Raw genomic sequence first — 26358 nt, 5'->3', positions numbered from 1 at the left:
GCCATCAATTCATCCGAGCGACTTACAACACATCGATATTGAATTTGTAAAGTCATTTGTCTTTCACTTTACATGGGGAAAACAATCTCTAGCTGCAAAATAACAACCAAGGTTCTCCTTGATCATCCTCCCTACAGAGTTTTAGAGGCTGGAGTTAGAAGGGAACCAACGGATTATCTAGCCTCCTGGTTCTCGCACTTGGGGTTGCTCAAACAGCATTCAGGTGAGGAGAAGGTCAAGAAAAAGAAGGGGGAGAAGAAACTATGTCTACTGTTTGCTGTCATTTAACAATAGGCAATGGCAGTTTAATAATCCCTTGGGATTGAGAGGATCCAAGCTCAGAATAAAGGCGAGCCCGGCATCACTCAGGGAGACCGGGGAGGATCGGGGAGGGCTGTTCACTGAGCTGATGCCAGATGCACTGCTGTTGCGTGATGCTGCCCATTTATGTTGCAATCTTTTCAAAGCTTAAAATAATTAGAACTGTAGAGCAATAGGCAGCATTAATTCCTTCACTATCTTGGAGACTTTCTGAAAACAGTATCAATCTATAATGAATGAGCCTGATAAACAACAACAACAAAACCAAAAACCTTCTACGTCATTTCATTCAAAGAGTGACCGTAGGAAATTAATTGTCCTCATTATAGGTAGGCTGAGATAGCTGCACAGCCTGGGCCGTCCTCACCCACCCTATGTGACTAAGTTTACAGGATTAATGTGAATTACTCAGGGTTAATTGGTAACAGGAATCAGGGCTGGGTGAATAAAGTGGCCAACATCGTGATTCCAGAGCAAAATTCACAAAAGATTCATCAATTCCATCGAGAAGAGTAGAAGAGAGAGTGTGTAAACCTTTTGCTCCACAGTAGGGAAAGTAAGCCTTTCCTATGTTTCCCCTCCCTTCCTTTAATTACTCAGCAAGTATGTGCTAAGTGCTTCTTAGCTTGGGCCGTCCAGGATGAGGACGTGCAACCCACAATCCTATGCAGGGTGGCAGCTGAGAAGGGGTGTCTGGAGGAGAACTCTGCTCTCATGGAGCTCATCTTGGACCGAATGGATAATCAAGGCAGGCGCCGGAAGGAAATACACGCTGGCCCGGACGGAGATGTGCTAAGATTCTGGAATCCAGACTGTGTTGTGTGTCCAGATATGGGAACTATTTATGTTACAAATGAAACAATGGATTATCTGTTTTTAATCTACATACCAGGTACTGCAGATTGGTATAAACCTCCTTCATGTACGAGTTGCAAGATCCTTACTTGTTCTTGCTATAAAACATGGCACATTGGACATCCTTTCAGTGCGACTAAAATGGTATCATCCTTCCATCATTAAACTGCGAGTTCCTTGAGGAAGCCTGTCCCATCCTTCCATTTCTACAGCCAGAGCCTCTGTCTCTCTTCCTGGTGCTTGCCTAGCCTTGGATCAGTATTGCCAGAATGCATGATTCCTTGCCTCGTCTAGTGTTTTTGTTTGTTTCTTTCTTTCCAAACACCTGAGTCTTTGGGTGGTTTGGCCTCTGTGGTTGACCAGAACCTCGGGCGGTTTCTATCCTCTTCACAGGGTCCCAACAGGAACCAGAGCCACCCTGGAGGGGAGTACTACAACGCAAGACTGACTACTTACCAAGGGGCTACCTATATCAGAGTAAATCCAGGGATGCCACCAGGCCTGGTCGGTAACCCAGGACCCCGTCACCAAGAGCTGGGCGATTATCAGTCCTTCGTCTGGAAGCAACAGGGGTAAACAATCAGCGCTCAAAGAGGCAACTAAGGAGGAAGAGTCATCTAGGTCAGTCTGCCTGGGAAGAGTTGTGACCTTTGGCCTCTGCACGTGGGAGGACAGCCAGGTTGAGGGGACTGTGCAGGAGGCAACAGGAGGCCTCACATTCTTGCTTCCCCCGCCCCCCACATGCACCTAGCAATGGGCGGCACACGACCTCGATCCATGAGGGGTGCACTGCATTGTGTCTGCGCATGTTCGGCTTCTGTTAATAGGGCGCTGTGGGAGCACAGCACAACAGACACCGTCTAATGTTCTGGAGGAAAAAGATAATCGCCTGGTCATGACTGTCACATTCCCTCCTCCATGGGAGGTCTCATGAGGAAGAGAGACACATGAACAACATCAAAACATGTCAAAATAGAGTGGAAAACACTAAAACACAGGTCACCGGAGGGTGAGGTGGGACGACAGCTAGCAACAGCTATCAACCCTGCGCTGAACATATTTAAGGGATATTTTGTTAGTCATTTATCCAAACTTTCAAACGGAAGAACCAAGGTCAGGATAACTGTGCAAGTTGTACAAGGGATACTTATACTTGTATGCTTGGATTTAATTTTGAGAACGTCAGGGGCTGTGATCTACATGAGAACCCAGCTCTTAGGATAAAGCAGGAATGCTAGTTTTCTGTGTTCTAGGCTCACCTCTGAGGATTGGCCAAACTATTACTCTAAGATTGCAGAAATAAGTCCCGTGGTCTGGATCTTACTTCCTCCTCTGTGAAGTAAGACCCTGTGCTAAATTTAAATTCCTGGCTGAGCTTCTACTTACATTCTTCTCTTCCCATGTCTAGATGGGAAGACCATGATGGGTTTGGTCTGTTGAATGCCCATCATACGCCATATCCTGGAATGGACAATCTGCAAACACCTCGCTTTATCCACTTGACAAAAGTCATTATTGCCTTAATGTCATAAATGATCAAATCTGGACTTGGCGACCATCCATGCATTTACAGCCACCGAATCCTGTCTCTCTATCCTCAAAACCCACCTCCATTTCCCTAGGAAACATGCCACTTAGAATCTCAGCCACACCGTCCATGGAAATAACACTTTATCACTTATTCCATTGCTGACCTTACAAGGCCTTCAGCTTCTTCATCCTCTTTGTTTTCTAATGATTCAGGCTCATGTCTGACCGAAACCAAAAGCTGAGTATCACTGGGGGGAAGGACAGAAGGTTTTCTCACACCAAACCAGTAAGCAAGCATCTGTCAGTTCATGTGCAGATAAGGACTGCTTACAAAGAAAGCTTACAAAGAGACCTTCTGCTTAAAAAGAAAGCTTTTGCCTAAGTTGGCTCTCGCAGTTAGGGTCAGCGCTGGGCCTAATACGGATTTGGTAGAGGGGTTCACCTGCCAAGCAGGTCTACCTCACTGCGGGACATTTCTGTGAGGTGTGAAATAATTTCAAAATTATTATAAGTGCCACATGCCCCACCCTATAGAACATCCAAAATTGGAAACTAACAATAACAAATATGAAAGCTTTATTGACAAAACCTTTCCTTTTTTTCCTCTGCCCCTCAGTTGTTTTCTGCCTTCTTTTGGATTCCATCCTTTCCTTCAGTCCAGTTGAATGTGAATAGATCCTCACATTTGATCTTCTCCATGATCATCAAACAAGGCATACAGAAAATATTTACAGATTGCTTCGTGTGTGTGTGTGTGTGTGTGGGGGGGTACCTAAGGACCTGAGGTAGTCAAAGTTTAGAGAATCCACCCCTCAGATGGACTGAATCTTTTCATCCTCTCAAAATTGTTTTATTGAAATCCTAACTCCTGGTGTGATGGTATTTGGAGGTGGGCCTTTGGGAGGTAAGTAGATCATGAGCATGAGCCCACATGATGGGAACTGTGCCCTTCTAAGAAGAGAAAGGAGAGATGCTCTCTTCCTCTACCATATAAGGGTACGATGAGATGGCAGCCATCTATGAACCAGGGAGCAAGTCCCCAGCAACCTTGAGTCTCCCTTGATCTCACACTTTCCAGCCATGAAACCATGTGAAATAAATTTAAACCATCCAATTTTGGGTACTCTGTTATGGTAGCCTGAAAGATCTAAGACACCCCCTGTACCTGATGCCTACATCCTAGGGGGCTGTGTCTACCTCTCTGCCATTATCAAGTGCCAGGGAATAGCGGCATCACACAGCCAATCAACCATCGTTGCACAAGCACTTGGTAGCAGTCTGCATCTACCTCTCTATCCACTTCAGCCGCATGGAACGGGGCCACCAAATAGTCAATGGATCATTGTTACATTTACATAAGTGATGAGTAGGATGTCGTAGAATAGGGATATTGAGAAAGCAGCAGTAGGTCAATCTACAAAGTGGATTTTTATTTTATTTTTTTATTATTTTTTTATTTATTTTTTTTCAAAGTGGATTTTTAAAGGATGCATATTGTTGTTTATTTATTTGCTTTTAGGGCAGCCCTGGTGGTGCAGCGGTTTAGTGCCGCCTACAGCCTGGGGTGTGATCCTGGAGACCCAGGACCAAGTCCCACATCAGGCTCCTTGCATGGAGCCTGCTTGCTTCTCCCTCTGCCTGTGTCTCTGCCTCTCTCCCTGCCTCTCTCTCCCTCCGCCTCTGAATGAAAACAAAACAAAACAAAACAAAACAAAACAAAACAAAACAAAAAAACAATGTGGTATTTATTTGCTTTTATAAAATACTTGTCATGGATAAAACTTCATGCAGAAGCCCAATATATCAATGCAGATAAAAAATAGAGTTGGTTGAGCTGAGGGAGGTCCAGAGATCCATCTCAAGCCTTCCACTTCTACTAAATGCTAGGCCGTGGGAAAAGAGGTAAAATGTGTAGATCCCAAATACTGGATATGGAACATCAAGAGGTTAGCATGTAAAACAGGTCACCAGTCATGAATAGAAAAGGCAACCCAACAGCTTGAAAGTCTTAAAAAGAGCATGGCGCATGGGACGGCACTGGAAAGAACCCCACCTAGGTACCGCTAGGGAGCCTGCTGGTCTGCAGGGAAACCCACAGTGAAACTGTGACAAAATAAATGCTGTAACAGAGGTAAGAGTGCAGCAGCAGGGCAACAAACCATGGAGCAGCTAACTGTGCCCTGGAGGGTTAGGAAAGACCCCAGAGGGGAAGGCTTTAAACATCACATGGGTTTCTGCCTGCGTTCAGCGAAAGGAGAGAGGGCACTTCTGCCAGAGAGGCGCAGTGACATCATCCAAGACACAGCGAGGCGACCTTTTCAGCTGAGTAATAACGAGAGGCTCGCAGGGGCAGACACAGGAGAAGCAGGTGGCAGGAGATGTGTACGGCTGGCGACTGAGGGCCTACCATGGGCGACGTGTTCCAAATGGAACCCGTACGGGCATGGCCATCTTATTTTTTTTCCTCTTCGGAAAGAGTCAGGCATTGACCTAAAGCTGTGTTACTCTTCAGACCATTCTTCAGAACACCTTCATAGGTAAGTGATAAGAGCAGACCTGCATATTCCAGACAGCAGCCTGGGTGTGTGCGGTGTACCTAGGACTGGAGAGGGAAACTGGGATCCAAGCACCGGGCAGTGGAACATGTATTTACGAGGGAAATTGGAAGGTCCAGGCTCGCGGTGACCAAGGAGGGCGAGGGGGAGGATGGATTTGTTTTTTTTTTTTTTAATTTTTTTTTTATTTTTATTTATGATAGTCACAGACAGAGAGAGAGAGGCAGAGACACAGGCAGAGGGAGAAGCAGGCTCCATGCACCGGGAGCCCGATGTGGGATTCAATCCCGGGTCTCCAGGATCGCGCCCTGGGCCAAAGGCAGGCGCCAAACCGTTGCGCCACCCAGGGATCCCCGGGAGGATGGATTTGAGATACATTTAGGAGAATGTCTTCATGACATTCTTCCCCAACAATGTGAAGCCAAGGCACATCCCTTCTTCCAGAAAATACTTTTGGAAGTAGAAAAGTAGCGAGACATGAAGGGAGAAAAACGGTTTCTAGGATTCCGTCTCCAGAACCCATCTGTTGTCTCTGTGTCCCCAATGGACAAAGCAATCCTTATATAAAAAGAAAAAGGACTTACAGACAGAGTTTTTGTGACTACTGTCCTTGCTGGGCAGCATCTTGACTCCTCTTGACTTCAGCTCAATGGCCTTTTTCACTGAAAGAAACCAAATAAAGCCATTAGTCGGTAAAACTCAAAGAGCTACCATAAAATCGTGCTTGCTCCTCCGCATTTCCAGCCAGGGCCGCTTGCCTACCGACCCCCTAGAAAGTGGGGCACATTCTAAGACGTTAATGATGCAAAGTGGATGAAGTAGAAGAGCTCATGAATAATTAATGCAAGGCCATCAAACAGCAAGATCATATCTTGCACCAGCAGTGTCAGAAGTAAGAAATAATATGTGACACCATTGAGCTTCTCCATCCGAACCTATTCGCCACTAGCAGTGGCAAATCTAGAACTCATGGTGGTTTTACTAAGAGCTCGGGGATGGTCGTCTCACCGGATGTGGACTGACGGTAGAGCCTTCTAAAGTTACTGCATTCCTGATAAAGTTCTAGATAAAGATGAAAGTAGTTTCTTTATTTATTGATGTAGCTATTAAATCATGCAAAGTCTAGAAAATATGCATTGATGAGGAGCTAACGTGGGGAAGCATGTTCTGTGGCCGAGGATAAAATATCACATAAAATGTTAAGTAAAAGAACACCGATCCTTTCAGATGCTTATTACCCATAGACGACCTTATACATAAAATGTACACACACATATATATAGGAGATTGGTTTCTAAAGTCATAGTTCTCAGGCTTAAATTTGAATTCCATACTTCTACATTCTGCATCACACATTTTAAGAAGTTCCACTTTTCTGGCCATTTCTGGAAAAAAAATAAAAAAGGGAAGCATTCATGGGAATAAAATAGAAAATAATGTTTTAATTTAAACATTTATGTTTTAAATATTAAAACTGTATTACTGTTATTTAAATTAAAATTGCATTTTAATAGTATTTATATTAAATGCATTTAATATTTAAACAGTTATAATGAGACTGGACCTAGAGTAGCTGAAAGCGTGCAGAAGTGAGTTTGATTCTTCGCTAACAACTCAGTAGCTCTGTGGTCTGGATAAGTTCCTGAACTCAAGAGTCTACTAACTTATGTGGAAAGTGGGTGAGGCGGTTATTTTTTTTTGTGTGTCAACCTCAGTGGGCTACTGAGTGTCCAGATACTTGTCAAGCAGTAGACTGGGTGTCTCCGTGAGGGTGTTTTTTGAACGAGATTACCATTTACATCCATGAAGCAAAGCCAACTGCTCTCCCTACAGTGGGTGGGCCATACCTAATCAGCAGAAGGACTACATAGAAAAAAATAAATTGCAGACATTCTCCTGAGTAGAAAAGAATTCTTTCTGCCTGACTGCCTTCATATTGGGATATTAGTTTTTTACTGCTTTTGTTTTGTTTTGTTTTTCCTGCCTTAAGATTCAAACCAGAGCATCGGTTCCACCTGGGTCTGGATCTTGCCAGCCTTTGGTCTGGAACCAGGCCATCGGCCCTCGAGGTTCCCGGGTGTTGATCCCACAGGCCTCTGGCCTGGAGTCGCGCCATTGGCCACTCTGCAGATCTTGGGATTTCTCAGTCCAGGATGGTGGGAGCCACTTTCTTATAAGAAGTCCTATATGGCTGCTCGGGAGTCTGGGGAGCACCCTAACACAGTGGGCGAGCTGACATCCAGGGCAGGGTGTCCTGGGGGGGGGACCCAGCGCTGTCGGGCTCCAGCCACAGGTGCCGCAGGTGCAGCCAGCATCGCCGGGACCGCAGGACCCTCGGGGCAGCCTGCCCTGTGACACCCATGGTGGGGGGGGACCCAGCACCGTCGGGGCTCCAGCCACAGGTGCATCCAGTGCCTCCAGGACGATGGAACCCTTGGGGGCAGCCTGCCCTGCTGGCCACGGCGACACCCCTGGGTGGGGGCTGGGGCAGGAGGCCTAGAGTGGGCAGCCAGGGGCCGGCGAGGGCAGGCCAGTCCCCAGGGGCGATTCAGCTCCGGGTGCCCCGCACATCCCACAGCCGCTTAGGACAGCCAGGAGTTCCCGGACTGCTCCTTCCTCCTCCTTCCAAGGGTGCCGACCTGACCGACCCGGCCGAGCATCCTGCCCCGATGGTCCAGCCGCCCGCGGAGACCCCTGAGGAGTGCCTCTCCTCCCTGCCCCTCCTCCTTGGCCCTCGGGCCTCCCCGTCTCTGGGGGTGGGAAACCAGGTCCACACCTGCTGTCACCACAGCACCGTTGGCCGCAGGGACCTCGCCTGTTGCGCTCTCCCGAGGGATGTTTGGACTTGATTGGGTGACGCCTTCCCGAGCGTCACCCATCACGACCGCTGCCTCCTCGTGCTGGGAGACCTTTGCCTTGAAGTCGCTCAGGAGAGAAGAGATGCACGAACAATAAATGACGGACAGAACGTCAATGGGAGAGAGCAAGGAGCCTAAAACTAGAGCCAGTGTCACCCGAAACAGAGAAGACAGACGGGCTCCGTGCCCTCGGAGGATGCCGGGAAGTAGAGAGGAGCTTTCCGGGTGACGCAGGTGGCACCTGGACCCGCAGCGCCTCTCTGGGAGTCTGGTAGGTTCCGGGCTTCGCGAGCAGGTGGATGTGCTTGTGTGACGCCAACCCCGCCAGGGCCTGTGGTCTGTGTTTCCGACTAGCCCACGGTGTGTGCTGGGGGCGGCCGTTCCGCGAAGCTGCTTTGGACCGACAGGGCCTCTCAGCAGGGAAGTCGTAGGTGCTGAGGGCGAGGGGGGCCAGAGGGCTGGGGGATCCCCGACAGACGGCCCCCGGGACCAAGGCCGCCAACACCCCAGGTGTCCAGGGACGAAGTGTGCAGCCTGCTCGTTGGCAGGTCCCAGAGCGAATGATAAATCCCATCCTCTGACTCAGGGCCGTGAGGATTCCTGGGGGGACCCCAGGTGAGCAGGCTCCGGACCTCCAGAGCCCACCTGGGCCTCAAGCTCCATATTTCCCGCATTGCTACCCCGGTGCGCTCCTCCGATTCTTTCTTTTCTTTTACCTCCTCTTCATTGGTTTGTTCTTTGGAGGGAAGAGGCGGTGGCGTGAATGCTGGTGTCAGGGCCCCCGACTCACTGCCGCTCTGGCCTTAGAGGGTTTGTCAGGAATTCAGATCCTGCGGCTGCCGACAGGGCCCTCCAGGCCCCGCTGTGAGGCCCTCGGGCTGTGGATCGCGGGAGAAGGGATGGAAAACCAGCAACCGCAGGGGCCCGCTACTGTGCCTCCTCGGCTCACGCCTTCTTTCTGTGTTCACTGCAGCCTCGCGGGGTAGGTGGAAACTCACTTCAGGTGGGTCGGAGATTCGAGGAACTGCCACACAGTGAAGCGACGGTGGTTTCTCGTGACCGTGTTTAAGGAGACCATGGGATGAGGGATGCACATCACTGTCCCTACCTAATGCCAACTGCTGTCTTTGTCCTTTCCAAGGGGACCTCCTTCGCCGTGTGTCCGTGACTGGCTCCTAATCACACCGGGTCCTGGACGCCTTCCAGGTCCCCACCCCGTCCCCGGCAGGGGGGCGTCGCGGAGGCCCTCATGCTCCCCACACCTCTGTTGGAAGCCAAGTGACATCTTCTACGACTGATTCCCCAGAGCTTCTGGGACCCAAGTCTAAAACAACGCTTTGCCTCTAATGGAGAGCTCATGTCACCCCAAGCAAGGAGAAGCAATGCCAAATCGTCTCACGCAAAATTAATTTACTAAATACAGGACCAGAAACCACTGAGAAATCTCACAAGCCACCGAAGGAATCATTTCCTGCATACACACCAACGACTGACACAGCTGAAGAACTCAAAAAAATATATAAACATTGTTTATTGCACATATATTGCACATATTATGACTCAGGGGATTGTCATAATTTTGTTAATTTTATTAATTAAATATAAATGTATATATAATATATGTGAGTGTGTGAAACACTTCAGTATATAACATATATACAAATGAAACTATCTGAATTTTCTTATTATCAGAAATGTTCCGTTCGCCTTGCAATGTTTTAATCGATGGCTTTTTATTAAATTTGATGAGTAAGCAATTATATCCCATAAGCTACTAGTCTTCTGTGTCTATGTTGTCTTTTTATATTGTCCCCTTAGTGCATATGATTTATTTCAAATTTTGTTTTTTATATCAATTCGTTCGTGAATTGGTAGAAACACCATTCTTCTGAAAAATTGTTTTTGGCTCACGAGTTGTTTGGAACATTTTCTGTTTTATTCTACTTTTGGGGTGCAAAACTAAACTTGGAGTTTTGTCAATATTTTTGAAGAAAAAATAAATATTTTGAAAGTAATTTATCTTGAGGAATTCCAGTAGTTTGCGTGTTTTTGTTATAAAGCTCATTTTCTCCCTAAGAACATTTATACCCTAATATTTTTTTAGAAATGCTTTCAAAATATTCAATTGCTTCGTTAATGGATCTAATCACCTAGCACCCCCAGAACTGTTTACCATTTCTTCATTAGATTTCATTGTTGTTTATAACGAGTGCTCAAAATTCAAATCACTTTAAACACAGCTCACAAATTTTTTGACCTACAAAGCAACATGCCTCCAGAGTCAACCTAAGAATTACTCAATATCTAAGTATTGACTCGATTTCCTATTGTTGGTTAATTATTGCCTCACGGTCCACGTGGACCGACGGACCCCCCGGAGCAGGTGCTCTAAGTACGGCCCTTGCCACGGATGACGGAGTCGTCTGTCCCTCTACAACCAGATCTCCATGGTGGAGCTCAGCTCCCGAAAACACGGTGTGGTCATTTCCCCTCCTCTTGCATAATCTTGTTTTCTTTGCTGCTTGATCAATCACATTGTCCCGCAATCCCGCTGTTTCACTTTGCTTCCTGTCCTTATGAGCCAAACCAAAGGAAGGAGCAGCAAGAAAAGAGCATGCGAAGACACTGAGCCCCCGGCCCCCCCCGGGCCGCACTCCCTGCCCTGTGGCGGCCACTGTCCCCCGCTGTCTTTCCCGCGGAGCAGGGAGAGAGGAGCCCTCCAGGGAACCGTTATATAGACCCAGTAGCCCCCCCACCCAGGAATAGCTCCAAGACCCGGGGGAGGCCTGGAACGATGGAGAGCACAGCACCCCATCTAATCTGTGATTCACCTTACACACGCACGCCGCACACCACTGGTAAAGTGTCATCCATCAATTGGGCACAGAGGGGGTCACAGCAATAACTAATACTCCAGTAGAATAGTCCTAGCAATAGGAGGCGATGCGGGTGTGCTCTTTCTCAAGACAACCTGTTGCCCTGTACTCACTCCTCCTATGACCCGGCGACAGGCCAAAATGCCTGGGTCAGGAGGTGAAGGGACAGGAAGGACGCAGGTGTCACGTTATAGGCTGGGGTCAGCATCCTGGCAGGTGCACCAGGAGGAGGAGCCTCTGCGTCCAGCTCAGCTCCCCCAGGTACGGCGACCAGGAGGCCAGGAGCCAGGAAGCGGGGACCGCTGGGCACACCCCCAGCCTCTCTGGAATCTGAAAACAGCCCCAAACAAGGTGAGCTATGCCTCCCCCGTCCCTACACCTTGTGGCCAGTCCTCTGCTCACAGACCACCCCCCAATAGGGGGCATAGCGTTAGCTCTTCCTGCACAGGGTGCTCACCCCACCCCGGGTGCCACCTCCTCCGGGCTGCCTCCCCAACTCACTCCTTGTTCCCAGGCTTCCTGGTTTATCGTCCTGTACTGACACTCTCCATGCACTTGATTCGGCCACATATCCAACGGAAGGGTTGAGGTCACGGACTAAAACATCATCCCTCTTACGTATTATAACAGTAATAATCTTTAAAATTACTACACATTTGACACCATACAAAGGTCTGTACATGCACCCACGGCAAGGCCCTAAGACGTAGGCTGTGATTACAATCCTTCCCAGCAAAAATCAAGTTACAAGGAGGCCAAGTAATTGGTCCCCGGTCACACGGCCCGACTGGAGCTGAAATTTGAATCTCGAGCCTCCTCGCCTCCCACGAGACAGCGCTGCCTCCTTCATCAGTTATACCGCTGACTGTACCGCACTTGACATTTCAAAGTTTCCTTCTTATTAGCAGTTTGTTATTACATCATTAAATGGAATACTTAAATATTTGATGATTAGTAGGCAGGTCTTCTTATCCCACTTTTGAATCAGAATGGGATTTTTTCAGTAATTACTGAAAAAATATTTTAATATACTCGTGTGTTAGTAGCTTAAACTTCAGCGTCTGTTCTTATCGATCATATCGAAACAAAAGATACGCACTGAGTCACACGCACAACATTGACTCCCTTTTCCCTTCCTACAGGATGTCTTCATTGATGACTGAGTTACAGTATGTGGACATGGCAGGAAATTTGGGAAAACCTGAAGATTATCAGAAAGAAAACAAAGTGACTTAAAAAAAAAGAGCTAAATATGATCACTGTTTTCACTTTTTATGTATTTATTTCAAACCCTATATGTATGCATTGCATACATAAGTTAACAGGGAGGTAGTGGTAAAGACACGCATATGATATTCACAGAATATAAGTAAATCTGTGAACACATTTTTATTCTGGTTTTATGACTGCTCTGAGCATTTTTCCTTGTCATTACATATTTAATTTTTTAACCAGATTTATTGAAGTCACTGAATAGGTTTGAAAAAAAAATCTTCCCACATTTCATATGTTTCATTTCTTTATGATCATCAGATATTAGCTTTGTCTCACTTCTTAAAATCGTATGTAACACCAAACACCAAACACCTTTTGGGCATATCAGTGAGCTCTGACCACGTTCATGAAATAAATTGATAGAATTAATATTCTTTCGTCAAGTCCCTTAATCTTCGGTATTAAACCAGTTTTTAGAAAAAACTGTACCAGTTTACCTCAGCAGTTTATTTAGGAATATCTTGACTATAGCGCCTTTGCCAATATTGAATTTTGGTGTAACAAATAAAATATTAATTAATTTGACAGTTGAAAAATGCTCTCCTTTTGAATATGCATAAAAGTTAATGAACGTGCTTATTTATTCTATGAAATAAGTCTTACTATCATTATCTCATGGCCCAGTCATTATTTCATGGGGAACTTGTTACTGCTATATCTAGATCGATCAATCGATCTACATATATATTTTTTAATCTAGAAATAATTTTTGTCTTACCTTTATTAGGTTATTTTGTCAGCAGCTCCCCTTGAAAGTTTGGCCATTCCTAGATATTCCTACCTTTTCTATTAGATTTTATGATGTCCTTGAACAGGGACCCTTGAGGAACACTGACCACCAAGTTCTAGGAACTACATTGTCACATTTCACTGTTACTGTTTATTGTTTTTCATCCTCCAGAATCCTTTCTCTGTTGGAGACATCACCGTCTCTAAGGTTGGTGTTATAAGTGATCTTTTGCACCTGAAATGTCAGAGGTATTTATTCACTATATAATGTTCAAAGATTGATCATTAAAAAAAAAAAGATTGATCATTGATATTTTTTGTTGGTTGGCTATCAGAATATCTTAGTGTGATGTCATTTAACAGCACTATTAAATTGGAAGAGAGACTTATCATATGCAAAGTTATATTATTACATCAATGATCACATCTAGGGGGTCAAGGATTAGTGTGGGATACCCACAAACACTTGGTTATTGGATTCTTTACCAACCTGACGGGTAATAGCAATAAAAGGCTTTATTGGGAGGAGGGCAATAGACTTCATTTGTCTCTGTGTGCTCAACAAATCACGGACCTCGATTAAATAATATATTTCCCTGTCATTTACATCATCAGGGATAAGAACGTTCAGGATTTAACTTGGAACACATGGGGATGGAAAGACCTTTTTCTTAGTTCTGTCGTGATTTAGTTTTTTTTCCCACAGAAGTTATTTCCGGTCCTTTCCTTCATAACAGAGGGATGGAGAGGACCAAGGGATACAAGAGAGGAGGAACCAACTGGAGACGTTCTGGAGAAAGGGAGAAGATTAAAAAATAATAGAGAAAAGAAAGGAAGGAAGGAAAAAATGAAGGAAAGAAGGAAGGAAAAGAAAGAATGAACAAAAGAAAGACAGACAGACATCATGTGCCCTGGAAATAGCTTTTCTCCTTTGCCATCTTCATATCTTAAGATATGGAAGTTAAACCAAGGGTTGTACGCAGAATTATTTCAGAAAATCCACACTTTCCAATAAGGGTTTGCGTCTGTTCCCTCCGGGAGCATTTCACCTCGTGGGGATGGCCACCACCGTGCCCCAGCTCTCCTGGCTGGGCTCCGAGAAGCCAGCCTGCTTGGGAGGGCAGGATGTCCCTTTGCAGGGCGTCCCATCCAGCAGAGAGGGGGACTGTCCAGGGGTGAGCCTCGGGAGTTCAGGAGGTGTCTGGAACCCTGAGCCAAGGCCCCCCCTTGACTCCTCCGGGGACGAAGGCTGCCTGCCAGGGAGCCCAGCGCCCTGTCCCTTAGCCTCGTTTCGGGCACATGGGCAGGCACCTGTGCTCCCAAGCAGGCCTCTCCTGCAGGGGCGGGTGCTGGGGTGCCTCATGCAGGTGCAGAAGCAGGAGAAGGTGCAGGAGCAGGAGCAGGAACAGGTACAGGAGCAGGAGCAGGTGCAGGTGCAGGAGCGAACTCGTGCTGTGCCCGGGAAGGCCTGCGCTGGGCCGAGCAGGGTGGGCTCCGTCAGAGCGCACCTGCCCGGGCAGCCGTCTCCTGCTGCTGTCCAAATGTTTGGGGTCACCCCCCTCAGTTCATATGTCGAAGTCCTGACCCGCAGTGAGGTGCCGTGCGTCCGTGAGGCGCTCTGGGGGTGAGCAGGGAACGCAACTAGCGCCCTCATGGAAGACGATCCACGGGGACCCTCATCCCCTTCTGCCTCCCTGAGCCAGAGCGTGTGCCTCGGAAACCTGATCCTGCACCTGCAGCCTGCAGAGCGGCGACCAGTGACTGTTGGTTGGTGACAGTCCCAGGAGCCTAGAGGACAGTTTCCACGCTCGCATGTGTCTGGCCCACGATTCGCTTAACAGAAAGTCCTCACACTCAGCACTGCTCTGGAGTTGGGTGTGAGCCCTAATCAGCATTCGGAAGCTTGCTCTTGCTGTCACCTTGACAGGTTAAGATGTCCCTACACGCCAGGCTCTCTTCTGTTTATTAAAGATGAAGTGTCCTGCCTCGCAGCGGTGTGGTAACAGATGAAAGCACCCGGGTGTGATGTCTGGCTCCTCTTAGGCGTGCAAAGCACTTGAACACCGCTTCGGAACAAGAGGGAGGGCCTTCCGGTCCTGGACTGCGCCCCTCGTGCTGCTGTGTCTCCTCTCCTTAGCTTCTTTCCCTTAACTCACCGCTGACCGGAAGCTGGGGAGCCACCCGCAAACACCCCAGGACTGTCCCGAGGAATGAGGACCAGGTCGGTCTTGTCATCTAAGTTCCTGACAGACGAGTTGGCAGGTGCATAATCATTCAAACGAACTAATAATAAGTAAATAATACAACAACCTAGTAAAGAAAACACATTTCTAGTTTTAAAAAAATAGTTTAGTAGCAATTAAACTCCCCATAAAATAATACATGTGATATATAAAATAAAATAAATAAAATTTTATATAAATAATATATTTTTATATTTTATATAAAAATATATTTTATATAATATATAATATAAATGATATATTATCATTGATATATCGATATACATCATATTGATATATTATATATCATATAAATGATATAATATATGATATAATATATAATATACATCATATATTTATATATATTTATATATTTATATTTAAATATTTATTTAATTTAATTTAATTATAATTAATTATTATATTATCATATTATATGTGATATATAATATAATTTAAATATAATATTTAAATATTTAAATATTATATATATTTTATATATATATAAAGACCGTGAGATAAGAATAGTCCAATGACCTTAAAGATTAAATGAATAAGCACATTGATTGTTTTAAATGCAAATAATGGGCAGCTGGGTGGCGCCATCGGATAAGCATCCCGCTCTTGGTTGCAGGTCAGGGTTGCGATCTCAGAGTCATGAGATCGAGCCCGGAATCAGGCTCTGTGATCAGCAGGAAGTCTGCTTGGGATCCTCGCTCCCTCTCTTTCTGCATCTCCCCTTCATGCATGCACACTCTCTCTCAAATAAATAAATCCTTAAGAAATAGATGCAAATAAAAATGAGATAGCATTTTTCCACTATCAAGTCAGGAAGCATGTTGGTTCATATGCTAAAACTCAATGTTGGCAAAGGCGCTGCAGTCAGCAGAGTCATATCCTAGGGAGGCGGCCTAAGTGCAGCTTTTCTAAAAATCAATTTATTGGTGTGGGTGTGAAGTCTTGACCAAAGGATCCTAATCCTAGTTCTTGTTAGAAGAAAAGATTGGCCAGAGGAAAGGAGGGAAGCTGCTGGGACATCCGTCGTTCTTCTGTTTGTCAGACTGCTCGACGTTCACGGCGTGAGGCTCAGTGTGAGCTGCTTGCACGAGCTCTCCAGTGTAAATGCCTTTCAGTCCAGGTGAGGACAGCTAAGAGCAACGTCCCTGACAATGTTTCTGCCCGGCAGCCAGAGACGGCTGGACGGCTCCCCGGTGTGGGTGTCCCCCAGGTGCTGACACTCTAAGGCCAGGAGGGCGTCGCACGCCCGAGTGCGCTCGTGGGGTCTGTGGCCCATGCCTCCACACTTCCACACGGAGAAGAAGAGCGCATTGTCTCCCACGGCCCACCACGGCCCACCACGGCCCACGGGGGAGCACCGGGGCTCCCAGGGCAGGCAGGCGAGCGGGCGGAGGGCTGCGGCCTGGCTCACAGGGTGGAGGTGTAAAGCACTCAGACACGGCCACTGTGCCCGGCAGCCCCCCAGGGTGACCATCTGGCAGCTGTGCCTTTGAAGAATGCCAGGATGTGCTCAAGGAAAGCCTCAATTTCCCTCTCTAGTCTCCGCACAACTCTTGAGCACACACTTTTCTCTGGAACCCCGTGGTCCAGGCGTTAGCACCCCCCGACCAGGGATATGTGGGCACACACATGAGTGTGCATGTGGCCGCGGCACTGTTGGCCTTCCCAGGTGAGGATGGGCAGAACTCATGGTCTGACGTCTCTTCTCGGTGTCTAGACCTGGCCCCGTCCAGTGACTTACGGGATCACACCACGGCCACTGACGTGAAGGCGCCCACCCATATTCCATGCACGACAGAAGACAGAAATCTATTTCTACCATTTCTTCTTTACGAATTCTCATGACATTTTCTGCTTAAAAGTGTTTCCTCCTTCTTTACTTTTACCTCAATCTTTGTTATTTTGTGAAGACTATTATTTTGCTGTTTTCCCCCAATGCTTTGAGAAAGCCTCATTAATTTCATTAAATGGTATATTAAATCACACTTAATGTGGTGATAAAAAGGGACAGAAATGTAAAATCTTTACATGGGAATAATAAAATTTCTCTCTGAATGAGCCATCCTAAGCCACTCCTGAGTAATTAATCACAGGGCTTTCCTGTGAGGGAAGCAGCAGGGCCTGAACAACCCCGCATCACAGTGGACACTGCCTGATGGGGAAAAACCACTGATAAACATAAATGCTGGAGACGCACAGAGATACCTTCCTCTTCCCTTCTTCCCACCATCGCCGAAACCCACAAATGCTTATTGAGAGGGGGTGGGTTTGGTCTACCTTGTACCTGTAGGGAATCGTCAGGAGCTTAAACAAACACCTGTTGTAAGGGATGGAATGGCAGGTAGCTTCAATTTGGAGAGGCAAACATTTGAAGGCAAAAATGATTTTAAATATACTGGCATCAGACTTCCATAAATGTTAAGACGAACCTTCAAGCGGAGGTTTGAAGTTTGAAGCCATGAGAGCTGAGGAGTCAACGTACTGCTCAAGGCACTAATCTTGACCAAATCGAAGGCAGTATTTGACCCAACCTATGATCTGAAATTATTCCCCCATGAAAAAACCATGCACTCTGATTTTTTTTTTCTTTACCTTTTCTCTGATCTACAAACCTTCCTACCTCCTGCCAATATTCCTCAAATTTGGCCATTACTAACTCACCTTAGGAAAATAACAGCACAGTGGGAAAAGTCTCTGTAAGTATAAATGTTCAACCGAGGCACGGATACGTATGTTGTATCACATGCTTGTGTCAGCTGCCCTGGGGTAGCTTTCTTCTGGATACAAGGTCATGAACTAAAGTTCTTTTAGGTTAGGTTTTCTAGCTAGATCATCAGGGAAAAAAAATATAAATTTTTTAAACTTTGGTTTGTGTTCTGGATAAGTGGGGAAAAAAAATCTTCCATCTTATGAGATGTGGCAGACTAGAGGGAGCAAGGTTGTGTAGATGGATGACTTGGCTCCGGCGTGGCCAGGCTGAGATGCCTGTTTCTAGATAGGAGTATGGTTACATGAGACTGGGCAGGGGACCCACTTTGGGCCTCCTGTGGCCCACACAGTACTGAGAATGGATGAGATGAACCATGGTAGCTGTTCCCAAGAGGCCGTGCCTGCGGTGGGGGTTCCCAGGACCCTCCCAGGGAACTGTTCGGTCAAAGCTGTTTCCACATTATTCCTGAGATATTTGCTGGTTTCACTGCATCCAAGAGCAGAGGCAGGAACAGCAGCTGTGCCCCAGGGTGAGTCAGGATGGCGGCACCGAGCAGCCCTCTACCACCGTGTTCCCAGGACACTTAGGTTCACTTGAGAATGCCAAGGATGCAGCAAGGGAAATAATCAATTGCATTAAATCTAACCCTTCAGGATATGTCCTTTCAACGTTCTGCTTGGTGGGATGGAAAGCAATTATCAGGGCCTTCGGCTGCATAACACAATGTGATGTTTGTCTGGAGAAATACTTGTTCAGTTCTTTGATCTCAGAGATGGACTGCCTGCCTTTCCATGGAACACCCTTTATACTTGAAAGAAAGAGTAACAGGCTATGGCGAGTGCACTAGTTGTGATGGCTTCATAATAAATTACCTCAAAGTCCATGCCTTAAACTAGCGATGGTAGATTCTCTCACAGTTCTGTTGGTCTGGAATCCAGGAATCCAGGCACAACTCCCCCCCGCCGCCCCCCCGGAGGGGTCTCTGACATGCACAGGTGACTCCTCACTCAGGGGCCCTTGGAAGAACCTTCTTCCTGGTTCAGTTTAGGTTGCTGGTGAAATCAAGATGCTGTGGCTGTTGGACTGAGGTTCCCATCTTGGTGCTGAGCAGGGGTTCCTAGAGGCCACCCACATTCCCAGCCCCCTGGGCCCACCCACCACTTTCAGGGCAACGGGGAATCGCCCTCATGTTGAATCTCTTTCACGCACACAGTCTTTTGTTCTCGGAAGGGCCCCTGGGAAGGGTTCACATGAGGGAGGGAGGGAGGGAGGGAGGGAGGGAGGGAGGGAGGGGATGCCCCTTTCTTGAAACCTACCATGCTGTAAAGTATAACCTGAGCACAGAGGGAAAAGTCATATTCACTCAATGGGTATGTATGATCCAAGGTCATGGATCACTAAGGCCGTCGCAGAATGTTTATGTTCAGATGGTCACATTTTCACAACTGGGTGCGAGGTGATACTTATTTGAATGAATAGTCAGCTATTGTCCCTGCAAGATAACTCGATAATATTTTTGCTGAGGATGAATTTGAGTTTTTAAATAAATACTAGAATTTTAGAAATCTAGTATCTACCTCTGATATTTACAACTTTCCAAAATTTAGGGTGTCAAGCAAATAGTGATATTAACAACCATATATATATATATATATTATGTTAGGTATTGTACATCTGTTTAGATGTTGATACCAACAAATGGAAAATCTGAGTAACTCAGTGAACCAGATCTGTGTATTGTGCAATGAAACCATGCCAGGGTAAAAAATAAAGAATATCCACTAATTACCAAAACAAAACTTAATTTATTTCTCTATTTTCCAAATATCTACCTGTTCGCACTCTGATTTTCTTCATTTATTGGCTTCAACCAAAACATGACACAGTGTGTTTAATATAGAAGTGGATGTGGATACCTGCCTCTTCCTCCTAGCTCAATGCTAAAATGTTTTGCGAAAATATAAAATGGTACTACTCTTCAAACAATATTTTTTTGGGGGGGTCTTCATTTTGGAAATGTAGTTATTCTCATAAAACATCATTCTGCTAATTTTAATGGTTTTATTATTGTCAATTTAAATGAAATGAACATTTTCAAATTTCTCTAAATATAATTTCTAACATATAAAACATCAATAGCTATAATGCACACACACAAATGTGTTTGGGATTTTTGATAATCCTCAGTCTGAGGGTTGGAAACCCACTGCCGGAGGCTATGAGTAAACAGGTAAGGAAATGAGAACTGGTCTCTGAGTCACGCATTCATGTCGGTGTCGTGGCTGGAATTCAGGAGTCCGTGAATTCAAATAAGAAAAGAAAACTGCATTTATAATTTATAGTTTATAAACTATAGAGGTTTATAGTTCAACTAACTTCTATTTTGAAAATAATCCTCCCCTTCACTTATGACTATAGGCAACAAACCATCGTAATATTAGCTGTACCTTGTTACCAGCAGAAATCAGGGTATTTCCTTATCATATTAAACAGTTATCACAGATATTAGACTCACCACTGGGTCCTGTTTAATAAAGAAGTCCATACATCAGTATTTACAAATTCTCTTTTAAATACGTTGATGACTGTAGGTCAATACATTTAGTTTCATTTTGATCTCCTATTACATTATTTTATGAATAAGTGATATTTTAAAAATAAGACCATAAACTGCTCCAGACTGTTGAGGAGCCTGGGAACAAGGCTAAGATCCCCTGGTGTGCTGGTTGGGAAATGAGTTTTCAGCAAGGGGTGCTAAGGAGTGAGCAGCTAAGAAAAGCAATAAGGAAGCTGGTTGTTGCCTCGAGGCTACATATGGGGATTGTTTCAAGGAAGCTCAGTGATAAACAGAGTTAAGTGCTGCGGGAAAGACCCTGCAAACTGACGGCTGGGGATTGGTCATGGATTTGGCAATGTAGAGAAACAGTGGTGACTTTAACAAGAGTGGTTTCATTCCCATGATGGGGCCAGAGCTTCACTGAATGGCTCTAGAAACGTGAAGAGTCTAGATGACCAGGGTAGGCATCAGCTCTGAAAATTTTTGTTGGAAAGGGAAGCAGAGAGTTAGGATAGTAGCTGGTGGGTCATAGGGCCAGGGGGGTGATGTTTTACTGTTTGTGTGTGTGTTAGTGTGAGCCCGACACCATATAGCAAGTTTGTGTTTAATGGGAATGATCTATAAGAGAAGAAAACACTGACAATTCAGGAGAAAAAAGGTGTCAGGGAAGCAGGGACGTCCTGGAATAAGGACATGAGGTGGGATTCAGTGTAGCAGTGGCGAGCCCGGCCTCAGAGGAAGCAGAGGTTGTTGTCACGGAAACTGGCAGACAACAGTGTGAGGCGCCTGTGCCACTGTGTCCTTAGTGAGAACGCTGGGAGGACATGAGGACCTGGTCAGGGATGCTGACGGTACCGCAAGCACCTATCCACACGTAGTGGTATTTAATAGCACATGCCCCACCCCCAAATACTTCCACAAGTTATTTAATATTTCCATCAAAAAGTGCAGCCTCATTCCCCTCCTCTTGTTAGTAGGCAGGACCTCGCAGTGACTCATTTGCTCTGAATTGAAAGAAAGTGGAAGTAACGCTGTATAAATGTGGAGGTGGGTGCCCAGAAAGGCAATGCAGGTTCCTGGCTGTTCTTTCTCTCTCTCTGTCTCTTTCTGCCTGTCTCTCTCTCTTTCTGATACCTCACCTTTCCGGAGATTCTTAACCATGCTGTGAAGACCCTCAAGCAGCCCTTGGAAAGTTGCACTGCTGTGGACTGAATGTACCCCCCACATTCATATGATACCAGAGAGTGTGTTCCCCTCTCTACCATGTGAGGCCACAAGAAGGTGGTCATCTGCAAACCGGGAAGACTGTTCTCACCGAATACTGGATAGGTCAGTACCCTGATCCTGAACTTCCCAGCCTGCAGAACTGGGAGGAATGAATGTTTGTAGCTTAAGCCACTGGTCTGGGATGTTTTGCTATAGCAGCCCAAACTGACCACCCACCTGTGGAGGCTGAGAAAATTAAGGCCATTCCACTTTAAGTTCAGTGTTAGCACAAGTACTTCCATCCCAGGCCCCTGTGAATAAGAGCTGAACTTTACATTACTTCAGTTACAGGAAAAAAAAAAAAACAAAAAACAAAAAACAGCTTACAACTTAATGTCCTAGAAAGCCCCATATTAGAATGAGAACAGAGCCCAAGCCAGTGGAAGGAAACCCCTATTAGAATGAGAACAGAGCTCAATGCCCTTGAAAGCCCCATATCAGAATGTAAACAGAATTTTAGAAATTGCTCCCCCCCTCCTGGAGGTCCCCCAGACCAGCCCTTAAAACTAAGCTGAAACCCACCTCGGGGTCCAAGTCCCTGCTCCGCTGTGTCGGGTATACTTGGACCCAAGCTTGAGCTTGTAAATAAACCTTCGTGTGTTTGCATCGGGGTCGGCTCCTTGGTGGTTTCTTGGATTCACAATCTTGGGCACAACACACCTAGTGAGGACTTGAGTTCATGGATGTGTCCTGCCAACAGTCATGCCAATGCGCCATCTTGGAATCAGGCCCTCCAGCCACAGCTGAGCCTTCAGATGCTAACCGTGGTCAACATCTTCCTGCAAATTTATGAGAAACTCTGACCCAGAGTGACCTAGCTAAGCTTCTGCTAGTGTCCTAACCAACAAAATATACGGGATAATGAATGCATGGCTTTAAGTCACTAAGTTTAGGATCATGTATTATTTTTTAAAGGATTTTATTTATTTATTTATTTATTTATTTATTTATTTATTTATTTATTTATTTAAGGGTGTGGGGGGAGCACAAGGGTAGGGAATGGAGAGGGAGAAGCAGACTCCTCGCTGAGCAGGGACCCCACAATGCAAGAATTGATCCCAGGACCCTGAGATCATGACCTGAGTTGAAGGCAGATGCTTCACTGCCTGAGCCACCCAGGCGCCCCTAGGATCATGCATTAGATACCAGTAGAACCACTCTGGCCCTGACTTCAGCCTGTGATGCTGGTCTCTATGAATAAAGGAGTCTGCTGAGTGTTGGCTAGGGCAGGGCCTGCAGTCTCCTGAAGCGTGGAGTCGGGTAGGATGTGTTAACCTGGGGACTGCAGAGCCCTCTGTAACAGATGATTCCACAATTTGAGTCCAGCGTTCCCGAATCTTTATGTTTTCAAGAGAAGCAGGAAACCTAGATATCTGCGTGAAGTTTTTTGTAAGCATTAGCAACCGTTCTTTAAAAAAAAAAAAAAATGATGCCAGAGAAGCATCATTAGCTTAGGTTCTGATTTATGAGAGGTGCGACGTGTGCATTCACCTACAGGCTCTTGGAGAGCTGGCGGGACTTGCCTGCCCGTTCCTGCCTCCCGCGCCTCACTCATTACTGTGCCCTGATGTGAACAGGCAGCTATGTGAGCACTCCATGTATTTTTTAAATTAGGTCAAGAGTTACTCCCAAACACTGTATTGTATCTGTGGCCCAAGGATAGAGCCCCTGTTCCCTCAGAAGGTCTCTGCCTAACAGCTAATGCAGGTAACCAAACAATTACTAAACTGTGCAGGATTACATGTACGGACACACATTCTATGAGGGAACATTTTGAACTCACATTCTAAGTATTTGTACTTATTTTTTTCATTTTATTTATCGATAGCATAGAGCCTTTTTTCTCTCACTAGAAATGTAATAACATTTACTATAAATGTAACATATAAAATATAAGTATGAATATAACAATATTATTCCATAATATCCATTGTTATTTCTAACACTTAGATTAAAAGGTGTTTCATTTTATTATTATTATTTTTTTTATTTTTAAAGATTTTATTTATTTATTCACGAGAGACACAGAGAGAGGCAGAGACAGAGGCAGAGGGAGCAGCAGGCTCCCTGCAGGGAGCCTGATGTGGGACTCGATCCTGGGACTCCAGACCACGCCCTGAGCCAAAGGCAGGTGCTCAAACGCTGAGCCACCCAGGTGTCCCTATTTTTTTTTTTTTTTAAGTAGCCTCCATGCCCCGCATGGAGCCCAACACAGGGCTTTGACCCACGACCGCGAGATCAAGACCTGAGCTGAGATCAAGAGTTGGATGCATAACAGACTGAGCCACCCAGGTGCTAAAAGTGTTTTATTTTAAAATGATAGCCTGATTTGATTATTTTATTTAAAATTTAGCTTGTCCCAATATTTGATTTTGATAGTTACTGCAAATGAGAAAGCTCACCTCACAAAGGGACCTGTACGTAGACTCATTCAGTTGATCCCATAGATCTGTGTAGATACTCTACATGGACTGTGGACTGCAGTTGGCCCTGGTGCACTGGAAGGGGACATGGGAGTAAGGGTGGGGCACTGAGTTCCCCTGGGTGGGAGCTCCCATCCTTCTGGTACCTTCATACTTGTGGGCTTTTTCTGCCCAACATACTAACATGGGGCTGATATCAGTAGCATATTAAAAATGAAAGAAGCTTAAAAAATTGGAACCTTCTACACTGTTGGTGGAAATTTAAAATGGTGCACTGCTGGGGTAGACAGTATGGCAAAAAAAAGGAGAGAGAAAAAAATAAACCGTATGGTAGTTCTTCAACAAATTAAAGATAAAATTACCTGTGATCGAGTGATTCTACTTCTGACTATATACCCAAAAGTATTGAAAGCAGAATTTCAAAGAGATATTTGTATACTCATGTTCACAGGAGCCTTGTTCACAAGCCGAGGGATGGAAGCAACCCAAGTGCCTGTCGGTGGATGAATGGATAAACAAAATATGCTCCCTCCGTTCAAGGGAATATTATTCAACCTTTAAAAGGAAGAGAGTCCTGACACCTGCTATAATATGATGGACCTGGAAGACATTATACCCAATGAAATAGGCCACTCAAGGAAGGTCAAATATTGTATGATTCCACTTGCTTGAGGTAGCTAATCAAATTCTCAGAAGGGCCAGGGGAGGGGGGAATGGGGCACTGGTGTTCACAGGGAACAGGGACTCAGTCCAGGAAAATGAAACAGTTGTGGAGATGGATAGTGGTGGGAGATGCACGACGATGTGAACTGGACTTCACACGCCGACCTACCTACTTAGGCGCAGCTAAATGGTAAATTTGATGTTTGCTTACCCTACCACAATTACAAATAACAATCAAAAGGTAATTAAGCTGAATTCCTTTCTTTCAAAATAAAGGTGATCATAGGTTTGTGAATGTCCAATGGCTCTTCAGTGGCGTGATTGGCTTGGGCACCTCCTGCAGGGGCGGAGCAGCTGCACGGCAGTGGTGGAGGAAACTCAGTTTAAAAGGGAAGAAGTGGAATCAGCTCCCTGTAGTCTTGTGCATCGTACACGTTAAAATAACCTGAATGATCAGCCTCTAGTCACAGAGAGGAAGCATGAACACATCATTTCAAATGTCAAATGGCACGTTTATCCAGAGCACCATCTGATAACGTCCCACTAGTCTTTCAAATAGCATTATTTCTTTTATTAAGATGCATGGGACGAAGCAGGAGTCTTTGTACCCACAGTTTTAACTATGCCATCTCCTGTGTTTTTACTCGTGAATCATAAAATAATTGAATCGACATCATCAAAATATCAGTAAGGCTACCGTGAGCAGCCATCGGAGCCTCTAATCCAAGAACAAGTGATGATGCGCCACACGCTCTGAGGAAGGCCACCAGAGAAATAGAATTTTAGCGCTACGGTGGGCCACCTTTCAGAAACCTGAAGGTGTTGTTGACTATTTGGCAAATCCTTCCAAGATGAGCTTTACTACCATCCACGGTGTAACTGCTGCTGTCTTTCAACCACTTCTGCTTGTTGAGGGACTCTCTGCCCGGTGTCGCCATATGATGAAGCTTTCACTCTGGGAACGTTTAACCTCCAGGTATTAGAAGCCCACGCAGGTAGATGCCCTCCTCTACCTGCATAGAGGACGTGGGAACAAGACTTTCAATCCAGGTTCTGTCCCATTTGGTAGCCCTAAGCTCAGCCCTACGTCATCAATCCCGAGGCCCAGATACCTGCACTATGAAATGGGAATCTTATCTGTGCTTAGAGGAAATGCCACTCATGCTCTTAGAAGTGGGGCCAATAGTGTATACCCAGCAAAGTGCACCGTAGGCCCAGCACCAGGGGCTCAGGGACCACCATGGCCGTGACCAGACAGCGCCAGGACTGTCAGACTTCACGACAGCAAATTTAATTCATCAGTATCTCTTCGTATAGGGGGATGGGCAAGACACAGGGGGTTATTTGAACACAAGACACACCTTTATGAAACTGTTTTTCCAGAATCTCCTATCACTTCTCCCATCTGTGTTCAGGGGAGGGGGATCTGTAGTCCAGGGGCTTCAAGCACATCTCACCAAAGCCCATTCCATCCCTCCTACTCTTCTGCCTTTGTTCCTA

The 26358-nt window shown here is 45.8% G+C and overlaps 1 protein-coding gene across 2 annotated transcripts in view; it reads right to left on the bottom strand.

Annotated features, from left to right (window-relative positions):
* The window catches only part of CSMD1 (CUB and Sushi multiple domains 1), a 1871666-nt gene that overhangs the window by 631224 nt on the left and 1214084 nt on the right, over window positions 1-26358 (bottom strand). For both annotated transcript variants that reach the window (XM_072763911.1, XM_072763912.1), the window contains exon 7: window positions 5846-5923. In XM_072763911.1, the coding sequence (XP_072620012.1) occupies window positions 5846-5923 (78 nt within the window). The remainder of the gene's footprint in view (window positions 1-5845; window positions 5924-26358) is intronic.

The sequence above is a fragment of the Vulpes vulpes genome, chromosome 7 (genome assembly GCF_048418805.1).
Source record: "Vulpes vulpes isolate BD-2025 chromosome 7, VulVul3, whole genome shotgun sequence".
In the NCBI taxonomy this organism is placed as follows: Eukaryota; Metazoa; Chordata; class Mammalia; order Carnivora; family Canidae; genus Vulpes; species Vulpes vulpes.
Note: the sequence above shows the minus strand (reverse complement) of the source record. Positions and strands in the feature narration are given on the sequence as shown.